This window comes from Thunnus thynnus, chromosome 10, assembly GCF_963924715.1.
Source record: "Thunnus thynnus chromosome 10, fThuThy2.1, whole genome shotgun sequence".
Lineage (NCBI taxonomy): Eukaryota > Metazoa > Chordata > Actinopteri > Scombriformes > Scombridae > Thunnus > Thunnus thynnus.
In genome coordinates this window covers 15,018,813-15,036,825 of record NC_089526.1, presented here as the reverse complement: position 1 = coordinate 15,036,825, position 18,013 = coordinate 15,018,813, and the positions used below count along the sequence as shown (strand labels likewise).

Here is an 18,013-nt window from a genome sequence, read left to right as displayed (position 1 = left end):
TCTCCACCGTTGCTGCATATGTGTATCCTGTAAAACAAGGTGAGCTTTCTGTATATATTTTAAAATCTGCGTTCACAGTTTCAACACAATATATATGTATGTAACACAGACAAAACGGGTGTTAAACGCCTGTGAACTGTAACAACTGGATCTTAATTTAAAGGCGTTCCATGCAGTACTGCTGTACATACGATTGAGCTACTTTTCCTACTGCAAGTAGAGTAATGCTGCTAAGAAAATAAGGAATCTGATTTAAGCTTTGTCAAACTAAGCCTCTTCTAAAGTATCAGGGTTGTGTTCAAGATTAGTTTCAAAACCTTTCATGATCTGCTCTGGAAAAATCAAACAGAAATCTTAATCCGGAGTCTGTGACATGATGTTTGTTTCACATTTATGGGCGTCTCAGGGTGGACGTCAAAAAATGTCATAAAACTTCTAGAAAAAATCTAATTTAACTTCAGACATTCAATAAAAGTTAAGGGACATTTATAGATGTTACAATTTTGATCCACTTTTCCTTAACTTTCAAAAAAATCTATGAAAACCTTTCATATTATATCAATAAAGTACTGTCAGACTAGAGATTATAATCCAAAAATTCTGAAGTTTTAATAGTCTTACATTATACTTAATTAAGTATTTAATCTAAATCTACTGAATGCACCCAAATCAAACAATGTGGCACAAATGTAGATTTAAATAGACAGTCTTTATTGTGGGACGAGTGGAACAGCTCTGCAGACAGATATGGACAGGAGGAAGATCACAGGTATTGATTGTGAGAATGTGAAGTTATAGGTTTTTAAACCATTCAAGGTTGTTTCCTTTTGGTTCACACGGATGTGCGGGGACATCAGGCATGCTTCCATCATCTCGCACAGGGACTGCAGTGTGGAAATAAGGAAAAGCTTTAATATTTGACTGAAGAGGTATTAAAGCAGATGGTTAAAATAATCGGGCAGCAGTGTTTACCTGGGTAGTTGTATGGCACAGATGAATTTATCATCCCGGTATACTTTGTGATGGGGCTGATTAGTGGAAGAGCAGCACCTGAGGAAACATAAGGAAACAATACAAAGTTTTTTGACTTCATATACAATCCATCAACTACACATACAGTACATGTACTATATTGGTCATTTGAAGACAATTATCTACTTGACAGCAGCTCATATACAAACAAAGACCAGAGGGAGCAAATATTCTGAAGTACAATGAGTTTTAAAATCAATTTTAAGATTTTCCTGGCTGGAGTCTTATACACTTGCATAAGTTCCCAGCTGAACACTGACATGCGCTGGTACTGACCACCTCGACTGACCGCTCCAAAGGGTAGAAACCCCCCTCCCCAAAATGGTGCTTTTAGGCTCTAATCTATTGTAATCATATTCACTCCATTATACATTCTTTATGTTATCACCTGTAGTATTTATGTTGTCAAAGAGTTAACGTCTCATGCTGTGATTTTGGGAAAAGAAGCAAAACTTCTCATTCATTTGGACATAAGATAAGATAAGATGTATTTTATTGTAGCTGAGGGGAAATTTGTCTTGGGCTCGACTGTTGCATACAGCTGCTTATTGAAATATACAAGGAATATACAATATAGGTAATTAATCTCCATGTGTACAAGACACTGGACAGACGCATACAAAATACCCCCGGTACATAAAGTTTACACTATTCCTAAAATAATAGAACACCGTGATCAGTGGTCAGTAAACTGGCAGAGCATATTTTCAATAATTAAAACAAGAAAAAAACAGATGTGCAAAAGAGGCAAAGTCCATAAATTAGACTAGATATCCAATTAAAAAAATAGATTCACATTTTCAGGCGCTAAAATGAACACTGAAAGAGGTTTTCCTCACTTTTCCCTCCCTGTAATCATTCCTCCTGTTCATACTGACTATTATAAGAAAAATCCACAGTGTGTGTTTCCTTGGACAATGTTTCCCTGATGAGCTGTGGTGGTAGTTACAAAAAGAGGGACTTTGGCATTAAAAAGACTGTAATGTTGAAAGATATCTACTTGATTTGACTAATTTGGATGGCTGATAAACTTAAATACATTTTTGCACAAAGGCAAAACTGATGGCCAGTAATAACAGGAGGAATGTTTATGGCAAGAAAAACCTATTTCAGTGTTCATTTGTGCACCTGACTGTTCTTATAAGACAGACTTGAAAATTTGTGAACCTGCCCTTTAAATAAATAAACAAATATGATCTGAACTCTGAACCACAATATCGTAATATAAGAATTTAGTGAATTATTAAATAGAGATAACTTTGACTTGTAATAGACTCATTTATATGTTAAATACATCATGTTCACGTTATAGTTTATGTATAAAACAAAGAATTTTGACTGAATTAAATGTATTTCAGCAAAGCAGCTGCTTGTGACCGTTTCTGCTCAATCTCATTTTATTGACTTTTGCTGTTGGTTGCAATAAATTTGTGCCAGTGCAGTGACATTAATATTTGCTTTACATGCATTGACCACAGACCAAAGGATATTGTATTATCAATGTAGTCAATACTCTCTTTCACACATTTCTGAACTCCTGTAGGAGGTTTGGTGACTCACCTATCAGTCCAATAGCACAGGAGGCCAGAATAACAGGCTCCTTATTCCAGGCATTTTTCAGGAAAGCTCCGACTCCTGCAGGGAGAGAAGCAGGTTAAAATCAAACACACCTAGCTAACATGTTAGCAACACATCCAAGGTCACATTTTTCTTTCTATTTCGACTGAATATCATTGTTTCAAAGTAACACTAAGATGTAGTCGCCGTAAAATCGAACAATTAAAGTATTTATTTATGCTATCTGGAGGTCATATTGACGCTAATTCCACCGGTTAGATGTACATAAGATGACAGAATATACACGTACCCGCCATGTTGTCTGTTGTAGTTTCAGCCGAGCTGGTGCTCATGGGAAATGTAGTAGCTTGTTACAGACGTACAATTCCTGCGCCCGTCGCATATAAACATTAGTTTACCGACTCGAGTGTGAAGGAAGAGCTGCTTTTGCTCGCATTTCCTTTGATTTATGTCATGTATTATGTCAGTAAACGCTGCTAGCTGACCTGACTGAAGACCGATAGTCAATCTGTGTTGCAGCGGAGCTTTGAAATCAGAAGAAACAGCTGCTATTGATCACCAATAAATGTAAGTACTTGTATATTGATAGCTTGTTGGCTACTATGATGATACCATAGGCTTTATCTAATGATTGTTTTTATTAGTACTGTAATTTATTATAAACGTCAATGATGTTTGAAAATGTCTACCTACAGTCGAAAGTGACACATTCAATTCTGTAAATGTGTCTAAAGTTCAGTTTATGTAAGATCAATTCCTCACATTTGTGTAGCTGTACACACTATTATGGTGTGTGCTTGATACCATTAAATTGGTATCGTTTTTCAGTTGAATTATATCATTTTTGCACCACAAGTATGTTAAACTTGTACCTACACAAACTGTATGTGCAAGAATGATTTTGCAGAAATGTCTTCTAATAACAAATCATCCTCTCTCCATCTCTTACTCTCCAGATGATGGAGGATTTCTCTGGTTTGGCCCTGCCTCCACTGTTTGGAGGACACATCCTGGAGGCAGAGCTGGAGCCAGGCGGTGTGGAGTTGGGACCTGGAGAGGTAACGTTAATGATCACGGTAACAGTCTTGGTAACAGCAATGTTGATGTGAGTCAGAGAGGTGAGCTGACCAGTGCTCCCTGTGTCACAAGATCATGAAAAGAAATGTCAAAATCTATCTGTGTGTTGAAATTTGAGCTATTTAATAACTAAATCTACTCTCTTCTGAACAGATCTGCAAACACAGATCCATGAAATGAAATCCAAGCTGCCTTTAAATTGCTGTGTCATATCTGAAATTAGATCATATCAGCCAGTATATTAGTCTGGCCAATTTATCGGTCGGGCGCTAATCATGAATCTTAACTTACAAAGAGAAGAGTTAAGGATTTTGCATCTTAATATATACTCACCAACCACTTTATTAGGAACACTTGTACAATCTAATGCAATCCAATACAACAGCTCTGCCATAAATTCTACTTCTACTAAGCTTATACATTTTCAGTTTTTGTTGGCATTGTCAGAAAGGTGATAATTCTACTTTATGTTTATTATTGAGATCGTAGTGGGTGGTGGTGTGCTTGAGTGCATTATATTGAAAAGTGTTCCTAATGTTTTGCCCCCCTCATGTATGTTAATGGAGTGGACAAAATTAAGTAGAATTATCACCTTTCTGACAAGGTCAGCAAAAACTGAAAACATAAAGCTACATCAAAGTATAATTTATGGCACAGCTGTTGTATTGGTTCGCATTAGATTGCACAGATTACACTCTCTGGGTGTATGTAGACTTAAAAATAAAGGTTGTTAGCTTGCTTGCTTAATAATAAAGATTGGCACTTAACTTCCAAACCTCTTTATATTGGCAGTGTGGAATTTTGTGGAAAAAGTAGGGAAAACTCAGAAGTGGAATGGCAGCATCAGATAACAAAATGTCAGGACAAATAATTAAACATTGTTTTATGAAAGAAAGTGTCTTTGACTCTCGCCACTTAATATTGAATTGGAACACTTATAAATGGATTAAATGGTGAAAAACCATCAGTTGTAGACAACCTGGAGTAGGAACATTTAAAATTGGTTTCTGGCTGTCTTTCTTGTTTTATTCTGAATCTAAGTTTAAAGGAGGGTGTATGTGTTACAGTGTTGAAGGCTGCAAATGTTCTTCCTCTACCCAAAAACCAGAAGGAAACATTCACATATCAGCATTCTTCCTATTCTCAGTAAATTCATGCAAATTTGCGGTTTTACACATTTTTTTTTGTGAACAAAGTAAACTCTGAATTCCAGCGTTCATATAAAGCGTTTCTCTCTACGAGCACAGCTTTAATGCAGATGACCGATCAGTTGCTGAGTGATGCAGACAGGAACAGAATGGTTGGTGCTGTCCTACTTGATTTCAGCGCTGCATCAGTAATCTGGTCAAGTGCTGCCAAAAAAGAGCTGGATAAGCTTCAATTAGAGCAGAACAGAGCAGCACAACTCGCTGCTCAGCAAGAGTAAGTAGAGATGAAATGCACACTGATCTTTCAGGGCTGAAAGTTGGTGAAGATGTAACTTTGTTTAGAAACATTGTAGTTTTTAAACAACTATTATTATTATTATTCCCCCTCAAAAATGTAGGTTTTCTTTCATTTCTTTGCAATATTTGTTGAAATGAACTGAGATTATTATTGTTTTACTTGTCAACCCATATAAATTGTTCAATTTTAAAGTTTTGTATGTGTTTTGTATGTTTTTAATGTAATTTTATTGTTGGTGATTTTGCTTTATTAACTATATTGTTTTGTGTGTGTTGTTTAAGTGCAAACATTGTTGATTGTATGTATTATCTCTGAATATAGATCCCAGGAAGAGTGTCCAAATAAACAACAAACAATACTGTACCTGTTATTCAAAACATTTTAATTAATATTTTCTTGTATCTTGAACTCTTGAAAGTAAGATAGTATGTAGTTTGGTGGATGGAACAAGTCAAAGTGGAGTTTTTAACCAACATGGTATACATGCACATTACTAACAGACATTGTGGTTAAAACAACCTATATAATGACACACACAGTTTATTGTAATCGATTCAACAACTGAAGTTTCCTTTTGTCCCATTTGAAATACCACACAGAAACATTTGGGTTTTTTTTTATTCTGCAGGTTGAAATGGGCCCAGGAGGCAACGAACTGCTGGAGAGTACAACACAGGAGGATGAAGAGAGAAGAGTTCTTGATAAGAGGAAATATCTGGCTCTGAGTAGAAGATGCAAAGAGATTGAACAGGTGTGTTTCCGTGAGCTTGCATGTGTGTGCATGTCTGTGGGTTATTTTGCACATTCTTCCTGCCAGTGTGAGTTATGAAATGGTTAAGCAGTTACTGCATAACTGGTTCATCATCATATATCATTTAGTGCCTTAACTCCCTCATAATGTTTGAGGATACATTAATACGTTTTAAACTGATACTAAAATCTGATATATTTCCATCCCTGTAAGCCAATAATAATTCATTTTAATGAAGATACTTGGTACTTTCTCCTGATACTGTTACTTTTTTCACAGTTGTATTAAGTGATGTTCTCCTAGGGAAGAAAAATCCTGTAAATTTCAATTCTGCAGTTGACAGCAGTGAAATATTGGATGATATGAGCCTTTTGTTAAATAACTTTTCCTTCAGCATTCCATACATAAAGTACAGTTTTGATGCAATTACACTTTGGTTGGGAGGCAGGAGCGAAAGGGGCAAGGCTGGGGAGTATATGTATAGTGTGATTATGTGTATAATGTATGAGGAAGGGCCGATAGTGACAGTATAATGATATGTCAGTGCATCTGTAATAATTTCCATCCTCACAGCTGTGTAATCAATGCCATACATGTTCTGATCAGGTGAATCAGAAGATCCTCGGTCGCCTTCACCAAGTACAAAGAATTACACGACGCTTGAAGAAAGAGAGACGGTAGTAAAATCCATTACTCTATCTCCACCTAATGTACATTTTCTGAAATGCTTCCCAGCGGACGGCCAGCCTCAAGATTCTGTTGATCTTACAGGTTCCTCATGAAGACTCTTGATGCACATGGGGACGACTACAGAAACGCACAGCTCACCATCCTGCTTGAGGTGAGAGTTAGACACCTGTATGTGGCACATTTAAAAGAAGAAAAGATCGCACTTATCAGCTCAGTATTTGAAAAATGGCTCAAACATTTTTTTTTTTTACAGTCTTCTATGTCACAATACTAGTAGTGGGATGACAGAAAATGTGTCCAGTAGACACCACTGGTCATCTCTGGTGCTATTGATCTGTCAGTCTGCCAACAGATCATGTTTTTATGACCTTTTAGGATCCTTGGAATACAGGTTTATTTCTGCATCATTAAAATCCAGACCCTGATTGATTGAAATATGCAGCATTTGAGCACAATATAAACTAAAATTAATAAGGTATTTAATCTAGATTTTGACACATGATCGCTCTGTTTTAGAGAGGCATTAATACTTAATCATAAAGTAATAATAGTGTGTGTGTGTGTGTGTGTGTGTGTGTGTGTGTGTGTGTGTGTGTGTGTGTGTGTGTGTGTGTGTGTGTGTGTGTGTGTGTGTGTCGGGGGTGCCTGCTTTTTAATCCAGCAATGCAATTCACTCAAGTGCTTCGAACAAGCCTGTCTGCTGTTTTGTTTGATGTACAATAATAAATAAATGTTCTCAAGCTCACTACATGCCATTACAATTTTTTAATTTTTTTTCCCTGCTCTTTTTTTCTTTCTTTTTTTTTTTTCAGGATGAGCCTGGAGCCCATTTAGATCCTGCTGCTGGAGCAGAGGACGACCGGCTCAACGGCGTATCTGGTTCCACCTCATCTGCAGCTTTGCATCATGCTGCCGGGCCAAAGAAGAGGAGGCATCGAATACCAAGGCAAGAAAAGGATAAAGACCAACAGGTAGGTGAAAAATTCTACTGCACTGCTGCTGTCTGTTTTGCGGTTATCAGTCGTGTGCATGAATAAGATTGATCAGTTTCTTGCAATGTGCTCTGTGTGTGATTAATGTGTAGTTGTGGGTGGTTTAAAATGCAGACAAGTGTCACTGATCTTAGTATTCAGACTGTGTAGAATAATTGATTTTCTGTTAACGGAGTTTCTGCTTCTTTTCCCAGACTGAACCAGACATGTCAGTGTTGGCAGAGACGCAATTTGGAGAAATGCCAAGCCCAACCTCTCTGTCTCACTGACCATTGCTCATCCCTGGATATGATGAAATATAAAGGAGTGTCCAGTTGTTTTAACTGTTCAGTGAATATGCTGCCTCTGTTCAGCCGGGGTTTGCACTGTATGAAGTTTTACTCGACCGATGTGAACACATTGAATTCATGTAAAATGAGATACTAGTTACCTGGTACATACATATAGTATATTGTGTATATATTCTGCTGTTTTGATATTTTGTACTGAGAGTTGATGACATCACATAATTATGATTAGTAGCAAACTGTGACAACTTTGTTTGATAAAGACTTGGCAGCCCAGATGCACTGATAATATGGTAGCAAACTTGTGTTATGAACGGCTTTCATCACAATACATTCCTGGATATTTTTCATGATTTCATGGTTCATGGTTTGATCATTATCAGTGTTTTCAAAGTATTACAGATGGCTCCTTGGTTCTTAGGCTGTAAAATGAAATGTTTCACTTTTAGAAGTGTTAAGAAAGGGCTGGTATATGTACACACACAAACACATGCATTTTACAGCTTTAATTCATGTTCATGTTTTATTCATGTAAACAATAACTCAGTCGGGCACAAGTGTTTTTATCATGTTTCTATACCAGAATTTAAAGTACGCAACAACTAAAATGTTTCAGTTTAATGGCAGAAATAAAAAAGCAGTGTGTCTATAGATAAAGTTTCTTTAATTTGATTTTTTAATAAATGATGCAAGATTTTTTTTTCTTTTGCTTGAGCTTTTAGCCTCATCTCACGTCTTTCCTCAGATGATGGAGTTTGCTCAGTTGTCATGGAGATCAGTTTCCCCAAGTTATCAAAATGAATGAATAAATATCAATATCTATCTAAGGAAAAAAAACGCATGGTTATATCCAAATAACGAGGTTAGGAGCTAATGAACTCCATCACTTATTTTCATAAAAGCAGTTAGTAGAAATGTGTGACTTCAGATGCAGTTTTTGGTTTTGTGTCAATCAAAATTCATCACGCCGCTGAGCCAATGGCCGGCCCGCATTCCAGCGGATGTTTGCCAGTGACGGGCGGGAGGTTTGTCCAATCGGATCTCGCAGGCTGGATTTAGGGCGGGTGCTGGACGCGGAGGTGGGATTTAGCTACCGTCCATCTTCAGCTACATTACAGTGAGCGAGCTTGTCGAAAAGAAAACACAATTTTGGAAGTAAAGAAGACTTTCTGGAATTAGTTTTGGCTGTAATTGAAAAAAAGACAAACGAAAGCCCATATCCTAGGTAAATGTCGTAAACAAGTATGAATCTAGATGCTCGGGTTGACCCAGTTTCCCTTTTTCCTAAATTTGGCTAGCTGGCTAGCTAAGCTGGCTAGCTAGCATTTTATGCATTAGCTAGCCAGACAGTTAAGACATTAGCTAGCAGGTTTACGATTTTGAACGGTTTCTGGTATATTGTGCCTTTCACAATGCAAAACCACCATATAAAAGCTATACTGGACCCCCCAAAATAACGCTGCATGAATATGAACTCTATCCACCAACATGCTCCGTGGTTGTTGTTTTGAAACGGGCCAGTTAGTGACCGAGCGAGGTGGACGAGCTAAGCAACTGGCTACTATTGATGTTAGCTCAGTATCGTTAGCTGGCTAGGTGGCTAATTTTAGCTGACAAACATGTCAAGATCAGCTACGTTTACAAAGGTACGACGATAGACGGAACAGGTCGTGCAGTTGTCCCGGTTGAAAGTGTCTTTAAATCGTGAAAATGCATCGTTATTTGTGCTGCTAACGTTTAACATGGCAGCTAGCCTGAGTAAACGTTAGTTCAACTCTGGAAGACTATGCGCTGATTCCTCTGCTGAAGGGGTTTGTGTTGTGTGTCTGAACTATGTGGCGATAAACGTGTTGTATTTTTTCACATAGCTAACTTTGTGACAGACGGAATGTGGACATTGTCGTAGTCAGAGCCATGGCTGACAAGAGAAAACTTCAAGGTAAGACTTTAGTGAAATTGTCGTCAGTAATGTTGTACAGGATTCATCATGATGTCCAACCTGGTATCTTCATCTAGCAGCATGATTTTGTGAGGTTTTGGTTTAAGATATTTGCTGTTGCATGAATGTATGAACAGTGATGCTGGAGATTTTCTTTCACATCCACAGGCGAGATCGATAGATGTTTGAAAAAAGTAGCTGAAGGTGTAGAACAGTTTGACGATATCTGGCAAAAGGTGAGAGACTCTTGTTTTCTACATATGTTTTTCCTATTTTCTTTGAAAACCTGATGTGTGGAACATTAGTTATATCATATATCTATTTGCATTTTAGCTTCACAATGCAGCCAATGCAAACCAGAAGGAAAAATATGAGGCTGACCTCAAGAAAGAGATTAAAAAGTTACAGGTAAGACAAGTTAACAGAGCAGTCAAAACAATTACAAGTAAGAGAAGTTAACAAGCCACACATTTCCTTTCACAACATTTACTTTATCTGCACAGTTACTCAACAAGGTGCATGTTTGCAATATGAAATTAGTTTCGTCTCTTCTCTTTTCCAGCGATTGAGAGATCAGATAAAAACATGGGTGGCCTCGAACGAGATCAAAGACAAAAGGCAGCTAGTCGAGAATCGCAAACTTATCGAGACGGTACGGCTCTCCATTATTCACTTCTTTTACTTTTCTGTAAAATGTAACTGGAGGACATTGTCACATCAAAACATTTGACTTAATAAGGTTGTTTATGTGTGTGATTTTTCTTTCTTTCCTCAGCAAATGGAGCGATTCAAAATAGTGGAGCGTGAAACAAAAACAAAAGCGTACTCTAAAGAAGGCTTGGGGCTTGCTCAGAAGGTTGATCCAGCTCAGAGGGAAAAGGAGGAAACGGGACAGTGGCTAACAGTAATATATCCACTATTATCTACACCTGTTGTACATTTTAGTTACCCAGTTTTCTCTAAATAGCCTTTTCCTCGCACCAGTTGACCACAAAACATGTGCAATTTGTGAAAACTAATCAGAACTTATTAATTGGGGATTTTTAAATTTGATTTGATGGAAAACATTAATGCTCTTTTTTTTTCTGACCTCCTTTTCACCCTCAGAACACGATAGACACTCTAAATATGCAGGTGGATCAATTTGAAAGTGAGGTGGAGTCTCTCTCAGTTCAGACACGAAAGAAGAAGGGTGATAAAGACGTGAGTCCTATCTTTTTCTTTCCACACACGTTTAATTCTACACCCTCCATAGAAATTCTGTCATTCTTGTGTAAATCTAGTAGAAGGGTTTTCACTGAAATGCTTGTCAAAACCACACTCTTGTCATCTTTCTATCACGCAGAAACAAGATCGCATTGAGGAGCTCAAGCGGTTGATCGAGAGGCATAGATTCCACATTCGTATGTTGGAGACCATTTTACGAATGCTGGACAATGACTCTGTGCCAGTGGATTCAATTCAGAAGATCAAGGATGACGTTGAGTACTACATTGATTCCTCCCAAGACCCTGACTTTGAGGAGAACGAGTTCCTGTATGATGACTTAGACCTGGAAGACATCCGTGAGTAGAACATGAAGTAGTGTTTGGGTGTTAAGAGAATTGTGCTATGATGTCACAGGGATCTTTTAACATCTGAATGCAGCGTTAAGGTTAAAATGATCTGATCTCAACACTTGTCTCTCTTCTGTCGTTCTCTTGTAGCCGCAGCGTTAGTTGCGACTTCTCCATCATGTCAGGGCAACGTGGAAGATGAGATGTATCTCCACTCCAGCAGCACTCCCACTTCCACCACCTCCTCTTCACCCATTCCTCCATCCCCGGCCACTTGCACTGCTGTAAGTTCTTGTATTTGTATCATTAAAAGTCCCAAGATGCTGCACACAAAAAAGTACATTCTGATTTAATTTTTCTTTTTAAAGTTCACATTTAGTTAACCTTTCTACAAGTCCCATTGTGTTGTAATCCACTGGTTAAAATGCTGAATCAACATTTGAAAAGTGGATTGTTACATCAAGGTATCTCCTCCTATAGGAGAACTCAGAGGACGATAAGAAAAGGGGACGGTCGACAGACAGTGAAGTTAGTCAGGTGAGAGGCTCTCAACTGCTCTTTGTCAGTAGGTGAACAGTTGAGCGTCACGCTCTTCACCCCTGGTCCTGGAGAGTCACGGTGGCTGAAGGGTTTCAGCCTCTCAGGTGCTGAAAATGAACCACCTCTCTCTCTGTGGGACCACGGTTGGAGGCTTCTGATTTGGTTGTATAATCTCCTGCATACGTGGACCTCCATAGTTCATAGTCAACTTTGCTCAATATTCAGTTTGTACATTTGTGCAGTTTCCCTCTGGACAGTTTCATCTGAAATGCCTCTCTCTGATGCCTTTGCATTTTCAGTCACCGGTGAAGAACGGCACCCCATCCTTGCTGTCTTCCTTCTCTTCCTCCACCACTTCTGGGTCCTCCTCATCCTCGTCCCTCGTGTCCATGGCGAGCGTGGTAGGAGGCATCCCTGCAGTTCCCACAAGCAGCAGTCTTATAGGAAGCTTCAGCAGTGCGGTGCAACAACATCAGCATCAACCTGCACAACAGCAGCAACAACCTCAGCCACCAAACCAACCGCAGCAGCCACAACAGCAGCCACCTCAGACAAAACCCTCTGTCCCCTCAAACAACACCCCCAGCCCGCCCAGCAACCCGCTTCTCCCGGCCTCCACTGCCCCCCCTCTCCCTACGCCCAGCACACCCATTTCATCAGCTCCCAACTCTCAGTCTCAGCCCACATCTGGGCCCACCCCTGCATCCAGTTTGGGACTTGGGTCGGGGCTGGGTTTGAGCAAAGTTGGCATGACGGGGACCAGCAGTGCCAACCAAATGTCTGGTTTAGGCCTTGGTGGCCACCACTCTCCTCTAAACACAATGGCAGGGCTCATTTCAGGGTCCACACCTGCCCCTTACGCTCAGGCAGCAGCATCAGGAGGCTTGGGTTTGAGCAGCATCACCCAGTCCAGCATTTCAGTGGAGAGCAGCACTTCCATCCCCACCTCTGGCTCCAGTGGAGTCACCACCAATGGGGCGGGGACTGGGCTCGGTTTGCTAGGTTCCAGCCCGGCCCACAGTTCTCTGAGTGGGAGCATCCTGGGTCTGGTTCCTGGGCAAAATGTGTCCCCCGTCGCCTCTCAGGTGCCACCTAGTTCTGTCAGTGCTACCCCCGGAGTGATTGGCATGATGGGAGGCAACGGAGGGAACGTCGGAGTGGTTGGAGGAGTAGGGGTGAACGCTGCTCCCGCTAGACCGCCGAGTGGACTGAAGCAAAATGGAAGCACAAGTACGTTATGTTCTTTTTGTCTCTGTTTTTCTGTGAACTTTCTGTTTCACTTTATTTTATGTAAACCAGAAGCAAATTCTCTGTATAAAGAGATTTTCTTCTGTCAACTTCTCCCTCACCTGCCCTCAGGTTACAGTGCCGTAGTGGCAGAGAGTTCCACAGAATCAGCTCTAAGCACACCGAGCCAGTCACAAAGCAGCCAACCCTCATCTCTCAGTTCTTCAACCAGTCAGCCGTAAGTTGTTTTTTTTTTGTTGTTGTTGTTTTGTTTTTGTTTTTTAGTTCACTTCATCTGCATGCTTCTTCTCATTCCTTACATGATTATTCCTAACTTTGTCTCTCTGTTGTTCCCACTCTACCTGGCGCAGGATGGACAATGGTCCCAGTTTAATCAGCTCTATCACCCTGCCTCCCAGTTCTCCGTCCCCCTCGTTCTCAGACAGCACACCTGGAGGAGGGAGTCTTCTCAACGGGCCCCACTCCTACACACAGGCCTCCGAGGGCCTCAAGGTGAGCCAAGCCGAGGTGCGGGACCGTAGCGGGGCTAAGAAAGTGCGGTCAGAGCCACTTAATGGTCTGATTGAGTAGCTGGAATTTCCCATGTGAACCAGTGAGATTATAACCAGCAGGCTGTTAAATTTACCACACGGAGAGATTGTCAGACAAGACAAGTGGTTAAGAATGAGAGAAAGATGTGAGCTTGTAGAATAAAAAGCCTTGTTGTTTACTGATAAGATCTGCCAATGATTGAGCAGTATGAATATTAAAGCATGCAGCATCCCATCTGGTTATTTCCTTCATGTAGTAATTCCCAAGTTCACTCTAATAATGATTCAGACAACTGGATTATTTTTACATTATCAAGTGACTAAACTGACATTAGACATTTTCAAGTTACCTTTGCTTGGTCCATAACTTCAGAATGTCAATATATTCATCTGAAAATAGCACTATTACAATTTCCCTGGCTGCCCACGAACTTCTGTTCTCAGAGGCTACATTCATACCAAATACAGAAGCCCACACTTACCCAACTATACAATCCCAAAAAAATCGCAGCTTGCCAAGATATATTTGGACTGCGATATGTCCATTTCTTGTTCACTTTACAAAGAAAAAGAGGAAAGCAGTGTTGGACGGGTGTCTAAGTGTAAGGCAGCCTGCAAACATACAGTAGCTGTGAGTGAATTGTGTCTCTTTTGAACACATTGCTCCGTGTATCCATTACCTGCCTTGTAGAGCTTAAAACCTTTAGTTGTAATAGTTGGTTTCCATAAATAATTTACTCTTCCTTTCACCGTTAAATGCTCATAACCGTCAAAAGGTTCCCCTCTCTATTCCCAACTTAATTTGAGCTCATCAGCCACTCTGTCCTCACTCTGTCTCCATCCTCTTCCCTCATCAGGCTCCTGAGCCTCTCAGTTCACTGAAGGCGATGGCTGAGAGGGCAGCACTGGGATCAGGCCTGGACGGAGAGATTTCCAACCTGCACCTAAGAGACAGAGGTCGGAACGGTCAGACATTATTTCTACACTGTAAACCCCCGACGTCACTTGTACAATTAATAATTACAGAGAAGGAGGCGATGTACCACTATACTACATTTTGAATAAATAGTGAACCAAATACAGTCAGTTGCAGATGATGCAAATGTGCTCATAGTAGCAGATTATAGTGAGGTCAAAGGTCAAAACACTCATACAGTGTGGAAATTATTAATTAATAAGCCGACTGACAGGTTCACTGTCATTTATTAAGTAAAAACTCTGAACATGAGCTGCATCTTTTTGTGATTTGCTGGACTAAGTGAGCAAGTTTAAGACATCACCTTTGATTCTGGTAATCTGTGATCACCATTCATAGTTATTTTTTTTTTAGCTTTTTTATGAACTCAAAGCATAAACATATTTCCTTTAAGAAGAAGAAGCAACATTAGAATGGACAAAGGAAGTGAGATGACGTCTGTATTTCTTTAATTGACACAATCCTTTTACTTTTTCGTCCCCCCTGTAGACATCTTCTCCTCATCTGCAGCGCCCGGCACACCCGCCGCCCCTCAGCCGTCCGTGTCGGAAGTCAGCATCCCCCCCTCGCTCGGGGTCTGTCCACTGGGCCCAACCCCCCTCCCCAAAGACCAGCTCTACCAGCAGGCCATGCAGGAGTCCGCGTGGACACACATGCCGCACCCCTCCGACTCCGAGAGGATCAGGTGAGGGCGCCAGATTGTTCACAAAAGATGTGCCTTTTTAAAATTGGTATAAATAGTTTCAGAAAATCACAACAACAATTAATAACAAAACAATAACACTTTGTATCTTGATGTATAAACCTTGTTTACGGATCCTGGGCAACTAAAAGTCTTCTATCATCTATAATTTACAGAAATTCTTCATTTATCTTCATCATCTTATAATTACTGATTGAATTAATTTGAACTGTGAGATCGATTTTATATGTGGATTGCACAAAGAGGCCTTAATGAATTGTTTCTGATGGATTTGTAACTGTCTGTGCTTCTCGTCCTAAAGGCAATACCTGATGAGGAATCCATGTCCCACCTTGCCCTTCCATCATCAGATACCGCCGCACCACTCTGACTCCATAGAGTTCTACCAGAGACTGTCTACAGAAACTCTGTTTTTCATCTTCTACTACCTGGAGGTAATCATGCGCCCACTCAACTCACCCGCTCCGCATTTTCTCCCCTGTCGACCCTTCTTTTACGTCTCCCTTCTGCCTTTTTCTCCCACGATGTGCCGAAGTCTTTGTTCTAAGCTTAATGGTTTCTTTGACCTCCCTCTCTCAGGGAACCAAGGCTCAGTATCTGTCTGCCAAGGCTCTGAAGAAGCAGTCATGGAGGTTTCACACCAAGTACATGATGTGGTTCCAGAGGCACGAGGAGCCCAAGACTATCACTGATGAGTTTGAACAGGTGCAGCTTCACCACAGTTTCCATTGACACATCTAAAGTTAGAAACTGGGCACTTAATATATTATATTGATTTGTGTTTGCAGTGTATTAATGATTTGTTCTCTCCGCTCTGCTGCTCCCTCAGGGCACTTACATTTACTTTGATTATGAGAAATGGGGCCAGCGGAAGAAGGAGGGGTTCACCTTCGAGTACAGGTACCTCGAAGACAGAGACCTGCAGTGACGGACAAAGGGCCGCGAAAAGGACAGAGAGAGACAAAATGTGCTGCTGTTGACATTCCGAGACTGAACTCCAAACTGTGGATAGAGATTGTGATGTGTAGTAGAGACCCTCTCCGGAAATGGAGACAGGTGTCTGTATAGGCTGCATCTCATGTGAAGCCCTCGCTGCTCATGTGGCGCCTTGCTTTTGACAAAAAAACGCCCCATGGGCCTGATCAAAGGCAGCGCGCTGCATGAGCTGAGAGGGCTCTCATTAGAGATCTGCGTTTGTGCCTGTCTGTGTGCACACTCAGTATGTGGCATTAGGAAAGCCTACCCCATGCATGTTTCTCATGTTTTGTTTTCTTTTTCCGTTTCAACAAGATTCTCTGTACCACCTACCCAACATGAGCCTGGAAGCCTTTGACTTGACACAAAACGAAACCTTGGATTTGATTGTTAAGTAAACTGCCCATCTTGTATTTACTGTAATTTGGTGGTTTAGAATGGGGAAGTACAGTGGACATTTAGTCATGGTGTGTAGGAATGGCTTCTTTTAAGACCCGATGATGCCTGTTGAAAATGGTCACTATTAGAGATAGTGAGCGGTTATCAATAGTTTTATTGATATTGTCTTGGTCGATTTAAAACGCTGATTGAGAGTGACCACAGGGCCTCTCCCTGTGACAGGGAAAGAGTCCTTATTGGACATGGATTAAATTGCTATGCAATTGAACTGGTCTCTGACTCCCTCTCTTTACCAATAAAATGTTTTTAAGTTAACCTGTCAAAGAAAATGCATTATTATGGCGCATTCATGTTTGTGAGAAATTAATAAACTTGTAAAATAAATCTTAAAAATAGGGTTTGAGAAGTTAATCAATTTGATGTTTGATTCTTACACCGCTGAGGAATTCTCATCCTCCTCAATGTAAAAGGCCACGCTGAGCATAGTGAATGTATCTGTGCCCAAATTCCTTCGACAGAACACGAATCACCTCTTAATTAATCTCAAAGTACACAGATAGCATTAGATAAGTTCTGTTTGAGTCAACTTCCCACTTTTAGTTAAGGTTTTATTGTTTTGATGTCAACCTAAAAGTCCACCGTGTTGAATTTACCACCTGATATTTTAAGTGAAAACCCTATACAGTGAATGTGCACTGAAACTGTTTACATGTAGAGTGACAAATACAGAAATCCTAAAAATTCTGGTGGTAGATTTAACTCGTGGGTGGAGTAAGAAATGTCTCGTCTGCCGTGGTTGTTCATGTGCTACCTGAAGAACAATAAGATTTACACTGGTGATCTGGTTTTTAATCAGACGCGGGGACAGATCCCATCTTTTCCTGGCGGTTTGAATGGGAAGAGTGTTATGTGACCTGAATCAGATTTTTTCCCATTCAAAACAACCATGAAAACTTCGATCTGTTTCTGCAGTTGCAATTTCATGTTTTGTGTAAATTCAGCTCTTGATTAGGCTTTCTTTTGGGAGGGAAACGGGGGGGGGGTTGAGGATGTGAAAAAGGAAAATACTGCAAAGCTACGAGAGATTTGCCTTTTATAGATTCTATTTTTTGGGGCTTTTAAGGTTTTCTGAAAGGGAAGGTCAGTTAAGAAATTGCTAAAATGTGAATTTCAAGACGTATTTACAACTTTTTCTCATCACAGTTCTGCATGGGAGATGTCATAACGGGGTTATAAACAGGATTGTAAAATTTCAATAAATACTTTTAAGAAATTACAAGGCAGTGTGTGTTGT

At 40.2% G+C, this 18,013-nt stretch overlaps 3 protein-coding genes across 4 annotated transcripts; 2 read left to right on the top strand and 1 right to left on the bottom strand.

Annotated features, from left to right (window-relative positions):
• Positions 1 to 690: 690 nt before the first annotated feature.
• Positions 691 to 2,973, bottom strand: ndufa3 (NADH:ubiquinone oxidoreductase subunit A3). The gene is made up of 4 exons (XM_067601354.1): positions 2,900 to 2,973; positions 2,593 to 2,667; positions 973 to 1,050; positions 691 to 884 (listed from the first exon to the last, which is right to left on the bottom strand). The coding sequence occupies exons 1-4, from the start codon at positions 2,940 to 2,942 to the stop codon at positions 793 to 795; spliced, it is 288 nt and encodes a 95-aa protein (XP_067457455.1). The 5' UTR covers positions 2,943 to 2,973; the 3' UTR covers positions 691 to 792.
• A 31-nt stretch (positions 2,974 to 3,004) lies between these two features.
• Positions 3,005 to 8,206, top strand: tfpt (TCF3 (E2A) fusion partner). The gene is made up of 7 exons (XM_067601352.1): positions 3,005 to 3,177; positions 3,567 to 3,668; positions 5,762 to 5,884; positions 6,491 to 6,561; positions 6,656 to 6,725; positions 7,387 to 7,545; positions 7,761 to 8,206. The coding sequence occupies exons 2-7, from the start codon at positions 3,567 to 3,569 to the stop codon at positions 7,833 to 7,835; spliced, it is 600 nt and encodes a 199-aa protein (XP_067457453.1). The 5' UTR covers positions 3,005 to 3,177; the 3' UTR covers positions 7,836 to 8,206.
• Positions 8,207 to 8,919: 713 nt separating this feature from the next.
• cnot3a (CCR4-NOT transcription complex, subunit 3a) lies at positions 8,920 to 17,998 on the top strand. 2 transcript variants are annotated; one of them, XM_067601342.1, is made up of 18 exons: positions 8,920 to 9,078; positions 9,722 to 9,792; positions 9,961 to 10,028; positions 10,126 to 10,200; positions 10,355 to 10,444; positions 10,568 to 10,696; positions 10,900 to 10,995; positions 11,138 to 11,357; positions 11,499 to 11,632; positions 11,829 to 11,885; positions 12,188 to 13,118; positions 13,248 to 13,353; positions 13,487 to 13,628; positions 14,524 to 14,623; positions 15,132 to 15,327; positions 15,647 to 15,779; positions 15,925 to 16,050; positions 16,175 to 17,998. In XM_067601342.1, exons 2-18 carry the CDS (start codon positions 9,768 to 9,770, stop codon positions 16,271 to 16,273), a joined length of 2,727 nt encoding a protein of 908 aa, XP_067457443.1. In that variant the 5' UTR covers positions 8,920 to 9,078; positions 9,722 to 9,767; the 3' UTR covers positions 16,274 to 17,998. The 2 variants fall into 2 exon arrangements, with proteins under 2 accessions (XP_067457443.1, XP_067457442.1); XM_067601341.1 differs by having other exon boundaries at positions 14,524 to 14,632.
• Positions 17,999 to 18,013: the final 15 nt, after the last annotated feature.